This window comes from Scomber scombrus, chromosome 5, assembly GCF_963691925.1.
Source record: "Scomber scombrus chromosome 5, fScoSco1.1, whole genome shotgun sequence".
Lineage (NCBI taxonomy): Eukaryota > Metazoa > Chordata > Actinopteri > Scombriformes > Scombridae > Scomber > Scomber scombrus.
This window is the reverse complement of record NC_084974.1, coordinates 16,306,578-16,317,764: the sequence shown is the minus strand read 5'-3', so window position 1 is coordinate 16,317,764 and position 11,187 is coordinate 16,306,578. Positions and strand designations below refer to the sequence as shown.

Genomic DNA, 11,187 nt, shown 5'->3' with positions numbered 1-11,187 from the left:
CTTACACACACATACAAGTCTTCACTGGCAAGAAAGAAACATAATAGCTTCTTTTTTCTCATTTGTATTCAGTTGTTGTTAAACATCCCTCATTCAGAGATATGGGATGGGGGACAATTGGAGTATTTGGCATGACCTGAGGTAAGGGTTGTGCCAAGGTACAAATGAAAGCACAGCCTAATGTATCGTACCGATTCCACGCAGATGCTGTAGTAGTTGCCTGCGTTTGGCCCAACCCCAAATGACTGCCGCGGGAGGAAACGGTGATGACGACAGCGCGTAAATCAGCAGCTGGAAACAAGAGGTGCCCTGGTTACGCGGTTTGAACGGTGAACAGAAGTGCCTGCTAGTAGTGTACCCGGGGGCTCCACATCCAAAGGACAGGAAAGCTTTGGTTACGCGTGCGTTCCCCGTTGGATCGGAGAAGGATGTTGCGCTATGTCTCTCTCGTCTATATTGTCCAGTTTTTTTAAGAGATGCGGCGCATGTTGTGCCATCCTCACATCTTTGCAACGCGGTAAACTTTACAGGCGAATGAGTCCGATTTAACCAATTAAAAGTGCCAAAAGAGATAGAGAAGACAAAGTTCATTCACTGAAAATGTCCACGACGTACCTAAGCTCCCCGGCGCCCAATCAGAGCCACCTTTCCACGGCCACCTACGAGCAGACAGACCCCTCGGAGGTAGAGAGGCAAATTCGCCTGCTGCTTTTCGGCTTGTGCGTAACCATCGCAGCTGCTACCTTTGTCGGAGGGGTGTATTCGTTACTGTCTCTCCTTCGGATGAGGAGAAAAACCTCTCTGTGTCTCATTGTGGCTTCCATGTCGGTGGACGACCTGCTCAGTGTGGTCCCTCTCTCCATGTTCATGCTTCTACAGTGGGAGAGAGATGGAGGTGGAGGGTCGGGCAGTCTGTGCACTTTATCCGGACTTCTGTACGTGTTCCAGGGTGTTTCAAGCAATATGAAGGCCTGCCTGATAGCAGCCTACACTTTTTATGTCACAAAGAGATTTGGAGTGCTCCAGTCTGTCCGCCAGCCCTTGAGAGTGATGTGGGCCATAGCCGGTGTGTGGGCGGTCAGCCTGGCCGTTAGTGTGTTACCTTTGTGCGGATGGGGCAGCTTTACGCCGGCCTCTCTTGGGTGTTTCCCAGAGAGCGACAGTTTGTACATTCTGCTGCTTTTCTCTTTATATTCCCTGTGTTTCTGCGGCTTGCTGTTCTTCTTTATCCCCCTCACCTATCAGCTGTTGTGCTCGAGAGAGCCCCAGAGGACTTTGCTGTACCCGAGCTATTTGGAGATGGCGAGGGGACTTAGTGGATCCACTCCCCTCTGTGATCTCCAGTCCTTCTCCCGGGACAGTCTGAACAAAAGTTTCGGTGTCTACAACGAGCTGAGCCCGAGTTCCTGCGGGACAGGGTCTGAGCTCAGGGAGAAAGACAACAGCGGTCTGTCCCCAATGTCTGTCAGCGGACAGAGGACAGCAGCTGTTGGGGACACACCAGTGGTTTTTGCACAAAAGCGCTTCTCCATGATACTGGCGGTTGTCCGAGTTATTTTATGGATGCCGATGATGGTAAGCAGCGTGATAAAAGCACATGCCATGCCAAAAGCAAAAGCCTCATAACTAATAGCTGTCACTTTGACACACCCAAACCGTTTAATGTCCTACGCTTTTCTGACAGCTGACATCTACCAGTTGAGTTATATTTGTACTTTTTCCATTGTAAATCTACTTGTCTCAAGTAAATGTTAAATGTTTTAGGTTTAAATCCATCTTTAAGTGACTTTTATTTTTAGAAGATTCCTGAACTATATTGCAAAACAATACAAGTGTCTTATCATATTGAAATAGCTTTTCACGTTCTTTCTAGACAAAGGGGGATTCTTAGACCGACACCCCTGTCCAACTATGCTTGCTTGTTTCTGTTATTTTGCTGTTATTTTGCTTGTTTCTGTTATTTTGGCCAATGAGCATCAGATGTCAAAGATGAGGAGAACTATGCTGCACTTTTTTTCTAGAGAGCTGTATTTTAGCCAAAAGACAGGTGCAACAAAGGAGCAACAAAGACATATGGGTCAATGACGTATAAGGATTTAGAACAACTCAATTGTAGAATAATAAAAACAAGCATATCTAATGCAGTAGTTCAAACATTCAGAATGTTGTGTACCTGAAGCTCCATATTATACATTTGAAATTAAGTGATTTTAGTGGGTTTTTCAAGATTAATTGGCACTGGCCTTTAAAAAGAGTCATGTGGTGCGACCACGATTCATCTTGAAATAAATTAATTTACTTAACACGCTTCACATCTTTTTTTACAAGTTTTCAGTAATATAAAGTGTTTGGAAACAAAGTATTTGCATTTTTTTAAAAATCTTTGTAAATGATGGTCTTTTATTTATATAAGACATTTCAAGATGAATCATGGTCGCACCAAATGACTTTTTTTTCAGGCCAGTGCCAATTAATCTTGAAAAACCCCCACTAAAATCACTTTCAAATTGTAATATGAATTGTCAGGTACACAACATTCTGAATGTTTGAACTACTGCATTAGATATGCTTGTTTTTATTATTTAAAATTGAGTTGTTGAAAATCCTTATACGTCATTGACCCATATGCAGTGTATACAAAGTCAGAGTAGGGCCAGAAGCCAACTGAAAATAAATGCTTGGGCCTCTAATGTACCCCAACACTGCTAAACACTGTCATACCTAAATCAAACATTAGGCCACCATTTCTGTTGCGGTTAGTGTAGCTATGGCATTTAAGTTTATGCTGTGGATAAAGTATCAGCAAATGAACAAAAGTCAGACTAGAGGTGCATTACATCCTTTCAATAACTTTGGGGACTGTATTTTGTGAGACAATCAATCAATTATTGGACATTTAAAGTTTTGAAACCATTAGGACACCTTATTGTGATTTGCAGTGTTGTTGAAAGTTTCCTTAAAAACTATGTTAAGTGACAACCAGTGTCCCATTCATATCAACATTCCCAGAAGGCCTTCAGTTGGCAGGTTTTACAGTTAAAATCTTAAGAGTAGCATTCATTGTATTATGAAATATTTTTGCATGATTGCCAAACAGTGCTGCTGCTCCAACAAAAAAAGGGGGTGATAAATGCTGGTCAGCCAACAGACAATGATGGGCAAACAGAGTCGACATTCCAAACTTGCAACAGAAAATGAGAAAAGGCTCCAGAGAGGAATAATACAGCTTTCCATGCTGCTCAGGAACACTTTAAATGCAATTGAACATTTCATAATGACCTTTCCTTCGGTAGGTGTGTAATTGTTCTTTAAGACACATATCTAAACAAACGTGTTTTGCCTTAGAAGGTTTCTCTTTAAATGTTTATCATTTGTATCTGTGTTTGAATTTACAAGTATAACATTTTTCTAGAAAGCTTTGGAGGTCAACACTACAACAATGCTGCACTCGTTGCTGGGGCACAATTGACTGAGTCATATAAACAATATATATGAAAGAAAACTTTCATTATAAAAATGTATACATATATTTTTATATTTATTGAATTTAGTACACCCACACACAGTACAATAGAGCAACTGTATAATCAATGTGTATGTTGACTGAAAATGCAAAAAAATAAAAGGTAAAAGCAAAAAAGAAGCCCAGTATGGATGAAGGATCAGTGTAATTTGTTTTCATTCATGAGTTTCCCTACCCCCACATCCTCATACATACTGAATCACTGATACCTCAGTGAATTAATTTCCCTTTCCCTTTCATTCACAGACTTTGGTGCTGGTGCGCCACGCAGTGAATGCACGCAGCTCATCCCTGGAGACTCTGAGCTTCTTTCTCACTTTGCTTGCCCCCGCGGTTACTCCGTTGTTCGTGCTGTCTGAGCGCTGGATTCACATGCCATGCGGCTGCTTCATAAACTGCAAACGGGATCCAATGCAGGAACACTCAGGTACCAAGGCTTGATCTAAATTTACTAACAAAGAGCATTTGTGTTTTTTCCAAACCAGTTTTTCCAAATGTGATATACAGTTGACTTCTGTTTTTTAATTAAGGGTGCAATTTAATTGTTCTCAATTACTTTCTTCACAGTAATGAAAAGAAAATTTGAGTTCAACCTTTCCTTCCAACAAGGCTATGGAGTGTATAAGTTATCCCATGCCACCGTGTCTCATCACAGTCCGCCCATTGAGAAGCCGGCCTATCACAATCTTTTTAACTGTGACTTCCCCAACACCCGTCTTGATGCACTAGAGAGTGGTGGCTTCTCCAGCTTGGGGCCCAGTTTTGATTTCAGCACCACGTGTCCTGTGGACAGCTCTTCACATGCAGACCTTCTGTTAGAAGCTGTGGCTGGTGGAGGAGATGCCCTTGCTGATTGTCCCTCACTTCCCCATGAGAACCATGGAGATGATGATGACTTCCACTGTGTCCCTTCCCTGTCTTCTCATCACCGGCAGCAGGATCACAATCTAACTGACACATCATCAGTGTTTGATGGGTCAGAGAGGAGGCTGTCGCACGAGGAGTGTCGCAAAATCGAGCTGACAGACTGGGAGTGGTGCAGGAGTAAATCAGAGAGAACACCAAGACAGGTACATCAGAGCAGTCAGTTCATTAGTCTGATGTTGAACCACTAAATGAAGTCATTTGTATCTGTCATTTTGTTGCTTATGGCTGGCATTAATTATTTTTTTACACTCTCACTCGGCCCTGTTGCTTTTCTAAACTAGTAAAAAAACTGTTGCATCAGCATGCAGTATGGTCATGTACTCTAGAGGTGATTGTTTATAAATGATTAGTCACACAGGACCATAAAATGGATGGATTTTCACCCATCACCCTTTCTGTGTTTACAGTTTGCTCAAAAGGAAATTAAATACTGTTATAGTACAGTGCACCTGTAATCTTTTGTGATAGGCCAGAAGTATGGCAGCTGGAGGTGTGGGCATATTTTAGCATTTTTTTTCTGTCCAAATGCCTGTCTGACTTCCTGTTTGTTTGTTTGTGTCTCTCCTCTCCTCTCCTCTCCTCTCCTCTAATAAACCCATTGATCAAGATACTATCAGCAGCCTACCATTTTAGTAACAAATGTCAGCCTGTCTTTCGAAACCAAATACTCATTCATTGCTGCTCCACAGTCACTTTAAGACCAATTCACAAGGCTGAGCTCTATTCATTGAATTAGTCTGGTGTTTTGGGTTTTAAGCAGTATTAATGACATGTATACACTGAATGCTGGCCCCCATATGTGTTTGTTAATCTTCTTTGTGCATATCTGTGATTTGGAATTATAACTGAATGAAAATTTAAGCAGAATCCATGTTTTAAACAATCCACTCACACTTCATCAAACACATACTGTAGCCACATATTAACACTCATATTTTGTGTGCAGTGTTGTTTATCTGCTTGTTGAAACCATAAGTTGTGCTCATACAATTATGATTTTCTCAATCACTCAATAGTTGCTCTATCCAACTGATGCAAAGCCAAAGAGCACTACAGGTAAACAACTAGGTTCAAGACAGTTTGCTAAGAGCACATGAGCCACTATCCCCTAATCCATATTTAATCCATTTCTTTCTTTTTAGTTGACAAGCTGTGCTCTTGTAATACCAGAAGCTTAACTCTCTCTCTGTTTTGCTGGACCCAATTGAATTGTTAAATAAGGACAAAAGCAAGGCTTAATGATTAACATATCCTGGCATTGGAGATACCAGACGTAGATGAGAGAACAGCCTCACTCTTTTCCAGAGAAACAGCAGTGAAGCCACAGGCATTACCTCTGAAACTGACAGTACAGTAATTGTGAGTTTTTCAGAACAATAATGCTATGAGCTGGTAAACTCACAAAACAAACTAGGACATTAACAGATGTTTAAATATGCATGCATACATGTGCACACACACAGACACATGCACACTCTGTCTCTCTTCCTCTCTGTCTCTGTCTGAAATGTTTTGGGTTGAAAATCACCAGAGGGTGGAAAATCCATGGAGCATGCATCTACTGCTTGGCTTTGGCACTCACTTTGCATCATGTATAAGCCGAAGATGCTCACTGCTGGCTTGTGTGTGTGTGTGTGTGTGTGTGTGTGTGTGTGTGTGTGTGTGTGTGTGTGTGCGTGCGTGCGTGCGTGCGTGCGTGCGTGCGTGCGTGCGTGCGTGCGTGCGTGCGTGCGTGCGTGCGTGCGTGCGTGCGTGCGTGCGTGCGTGCGCTATTTCTCAGTATCTTGGTAGCAAACTCTGTATATTACAGTGTGTTCCTGTAGGCCTTAGTCGTTGGCTGGGTCAGCAGATACACGTTTACAGTATGTGCAGGCAGACACTGCATATATAAACACACACACACACTAGAAAACAGAAAAGACAAAAAATACAAATATCAAGCTAGACAAATCAAGCAACCTCCCCCTCTCCCCATGGGCATAAAAGCACACATAACAACAGATGACATATAAATAATTTTTGATTTATAGTGTTTCTTCGCTGCGTTTTGTCCCTTGTTAGCAGGCTAGATGTCATTACCCAGAGTCTCTCCTCCTTACTGTCAACCCTTCTGGCCTTCAACATCCACAGGGAGAGGTGGAATTAGAGCTTAAAGACATCTTTACCCTCTCTGTGACTTTATACTCTTTGTTAGCAAGCACCGAGCTGCGGGTGCGTTCACAAGCGCACTCCCTAAGGGGAAGTAGAGATCTAGTGTGCGTTCAGATGTAGGGAACTGAAACCTGTTTACCCTTCTGAGAATATATCCGTAAATGTAAATAGATGTGTCTCTCACAAATAGGGCTGCAAGGTGGTGAATGAAACAGCAATTGATTTTGAATAGAAAGAAAAATTACAAAACCAGAATCAATACTGCACACCAGGATCTGTAGGCATCAATAATGCATATTTACAGCTAGTCCTGTTGCTCATATAAAATAGGTTGTTTATGTTGTTAATTTTTATTCCTGTATTATAGGTACAACAATAGTTTTCCAGCAGCTGCTTTGGTATGTTAATATAACATTAGCATGCTGATGTTTAGCAGGTATAATGTTTACCATGTTCTCCCTGTTAGTTTAACGTCCCCCTTATCATGGTAATATTGTTATAAAATGGACTTCACAACAGAGATATTTCTTTCAGGGGTTTAATTTTCACTTTGTGCACATAGTGAGACCATCAGCAGGTGTGAGATGAATGGACACCAAGCAGAGTCAGATGTTCTCTCTCATATATTTTAGCCAATACATCAAGTAGTAACCATTAGGATAGCACATCTTAGCTTGGGGCACTATTAAACTTTTCTTTCTTAAGACACTCTTATCCTTCATACATCACAACATCTGCCATGTAACACACATGAGCCTCCTTCAATACATCTTCCATTGTTTTGGACTTACATATAAAACATTTTATGAATATATAAGAAGAATACATCTACTCATATTTAAGCTGGAGTGCAGGACCTTTGTCTGCCCCTTCTGGCAGTGAGAGTAATCACAAAACAACTGTCAACATGTTCTTGTGTCATAGGCTCCACCATAGCCTACTACTTGCAACTGTTGCAGCTGTAGATCGTAATTGTTTTGTGAATAACACAACCTCTGTGAAATGACTTGTTTCACTTTCAGAATTTGATCTATTCAGTCTGATAGCATCTGGACAGTCTAGAAGAGCCACACAATTAAATTATCTTATCCTTATTCAAGTTAGCAGATAGCTAACCGGAAGCTAGCCACTCAGCCATCGGAAGTCTCTAGTGTGCATGCTCTGCCCATAGAGCATGTGCAGTATGCATTCATCCGGCCAGAGCAGGAATGTCAAACACCAGATTAAAAAATTCCAGTATACTGCAAAATACAGATAAATTTACCTGGTGGTGACAGGCTTAACCAGCATTGTATGAACTCATTTGGTAAGGGCTTGAATCAGACGGGGAAATCTGAGAGGGCCCCAAACCTGTGCTTCCACCTGCCTACTGTATGCAGAAGTTTCTTTATAGACTGATTGTCTTTCGACCTTTAAAAGGCAAACACAGTTTGGTATCACATATGCATCTGCATTACATGTATCCAGTGTATCGAATATATTTAAAATATTTAATATAAAGTAGGCCTACATGAGAAATCAAATTTTCATCACACCCTCCACTCAAAAAAATGTTTTTCTTATTGTCACCTGACTTTGGGTTTTTAAGCTTCACTGTACATAATAGTGTATGTGCCGCGCTTGACACTAGAAAGTTGTTTCAAGTAAGGAGGAAACTTTCTCTGCACTCATTGAAAATTCAAGGCATTTACCTATGAGAATTATTTGTGACATCACAAGTACTTTGGATGCCAGTCACGGTCCATTATGCAATTTATACAAGTGTTATGTGGAAACATGAAGCATCTATCATTGAAAATAGATTTCTTAATAAGCAGTTAAACTATTGAAATTAAAAAATATTTGCATATTCATTGATTCTGGATTTTGTATTAAGGAAGAATGAATAGTAATAGTAATAATAGTAATTCAATATATTATTCTCAATATAGCATTTTTATATACCTTGCAACATGTCGTTATCATGTCAACATTTGCTAAATAGTACTAAATAGATGAACTTTTAGGGAAACATCACAGGATTCATCCTCCAGACACCATGTATAGTATATCTATGAAATATTTTTGAGATATTTCTGTCTGGACTAAAAGGGTCTACTAGCTGACTGACATTGCAAAACAGCCATGGCGCTAATGTGGCTAAAAAGCAATAATGCACAAATGTTTGCCTGCTGTAGCATTTGTAATATTACACAAGACAGAAAATACCCATAACAGACAGACACACACACACACACACACACACACACACACACACACACACACACACACACACACACACACACACACACACACACACACACACACACACACACACACACACACACACACACACACAACCATCAGTGTACTCCCCACGTAGATGGGTTCTAAGCATTATTTGATTTACTTGACAATGTATGTGTGTGTGTGTGTGTGTGTGTGTGTTTGTGTGTGTGTGTGTGTGTGTGTGTGTGTGTGTGTGTGTGTGTGTGTTTTCAGCTACAAATCACAGTCTCTCTCTCTATCTCTTTCTCTCCTTCCTCTGTGTCTCTCTCCATTCACAATGAAGCAAAGACAATGACAGTAAAACAGAGTCAGGGAGGACAAGAGATTGACATCCTCTTTGTTTCTATTGTGCGTCATAGTCACAATCAGATCATTACATTGAACTAATCTAAATAATTTAGAGGGCCTAATGAGACCTGCCACAGTCTCTCTGTTGTCTCACCGCAGGATGCTTTTCCATTCCCCTTCCAGCAATATGAATTTTGTAATACACATATTGCTAGCATAATGAAAACAATATAAAATATGAAATATGATGAGAAAATGAGTGATATAGATTATCCCTGTTAAGAAAAGATGGCTAATTAGTAGGAAAACTCTGAAGACATTTGATTAATGCTTTACACACTGAAATGATATTATTCAGATGAAAAACAATATATGTGATAACAGCTAAATCGTGTAGATCATTCCATAATAATACCATCTTTTGCCGTGAACCTGAAAGGTCTCTGCTAGCAGCTAAACCCACAGAGTCCTAACATCTCCTTTTACCAGCAAACTGCTCTTGACAGTTTTCTCACATGTAAGCCTCATTAACTCTCAGAATGGAAATGGTTGGTCAACACATTCATCTCCATGGCCTTGACATCACAGACACAATCTAAGCTCAATTAGTTTGAATAGAGGGAAGAAGATGCAAAAGGATCTTGTAGTTGATGTAAAGCATCAGTTGATTTGGACATCTTGTCAATAACATGATGAGCAGCAAAGATTGAGTATTTACTTTAATAGTAATTCTGTGGGATATTTGTTTTGTTTTATTTTTCCTATGTAGCGGTCATCAGGTCTGTCAATCCCCTTGTGCGCCTTCCAGGGCACCGTATCTCTGCAAGCACCCACCGGAAAGACTCTCTCTCTCTCCACCTATGAGGTCAGCAGTGATGGACTCAAAATCTCCCCCAACAATGCAAAGAAGGTAACATCAATCAGTGCAGTGTGTTCCAGCAATTCTCGTTCATTTTGAGCATTTCATTAAAGGAATAGCTCAACATTTTGGGAAATACACTATCTTGCCATGAGCTAAATGAAAGGAACACCACTCTTATGTCTGTGTATTAACCATGAAGCTAGAGTCAGGAGACAGTTAAGCTAAGCTAAAAGTGGATATTTCACAAAATGTATTAGGGTAAGTAAAACTAAACATGCATAAACTATCAAGACAAAACATGTTAAGACATGAATGATCCCTGTGGTGAAATTAGATTTATTGAATGACTATTCACACTATTTCAAACAAAAACATATGTATTGTATTGAATTATACTACCCCACACTGTTTTGTTTGTAGTAAGTTGTATTATTAATGTCCTTCTACCTTAAAGGTGGAAGTGTACCGCTCAAAATCAGTTGGCCACGAGCCTAGTGCAGATGACCCAGGATCAGGAGTCCAGACTGGAGATGTGAATGTCAGCAGTGTGGGGATGGGTATGGAAATTGGAATGGGCATCGGAGCTGGTGTGGGGGACACCAACGTCAAAATCCACCTGGAGGTTCTGGAGATCTGTGACAACGAAGAGGCCATGGACAGTGTGTCCATCATCTCCAACATCAGCCAGTCCTCTACCCATGCCCGCTCGCCGTCGCTACGTTACTCACGAAGAGAAAACCGCTTTGTTTCTTGTGACTTGGGAGAGACAGCTTCTTACTCTCTGCTCATCCCCAGCAGCGGCAACCCAGAAACAGAGACCATCAACATCACTATACCTGACACTGTGGAGGCCCATCGGGAGAACAGCCGGCGACAAACGCATGGAAGCTCGGGATATCGTGAGGAGATACAGCTGCTTAATGAAGCCTACAGAAAGCAAGCTGGCGACAGTGAAGAGTGATAGCACAGGACAAGAAAGTGACTATCAGAAGTTAAGAGAGCTCTGACAGCAATGGATAGAAAACAAATTTCCAAATCATTCCAAATTTACTTCTTTGTGATCAACATTCTAATAGAACAGACAGGTGATCCATATTGTGACTTATCACAAGACTGTTATAAAAGTTTGTTTGCCTACTCTTGTACTTCCTCTTCAGATAGCTTCATG

General features: G+C 40.9%; 1 protein-coding gene across 1 annotated transcript; it reads left to right on the top strand.

The window, feature by feature from the left end:
- The first annotated feature begins 600 nt into the window (after positions 1-600).
- LOC133980170 (probable G-protein coupled receptor 149) lies at positions 601-10,980 on the top strand. The gene is made up of 5 exons (XM_062418777.1): positions 601-1,575; positions 3,770-3,950; positions 4,091-4,593; positions 9,927-10,067; positions 10,474-10,980. The coding sequence occupies exons 1-5, from the start codon at positions 601-603 to the stop codon at positions 10,978-10,980; spliced, it is 2,307 nt and encodes a 768-aa protein (XP_062274761.1).
- Positions 10,981-11,187: the final 207 nt, after the last annotated feature.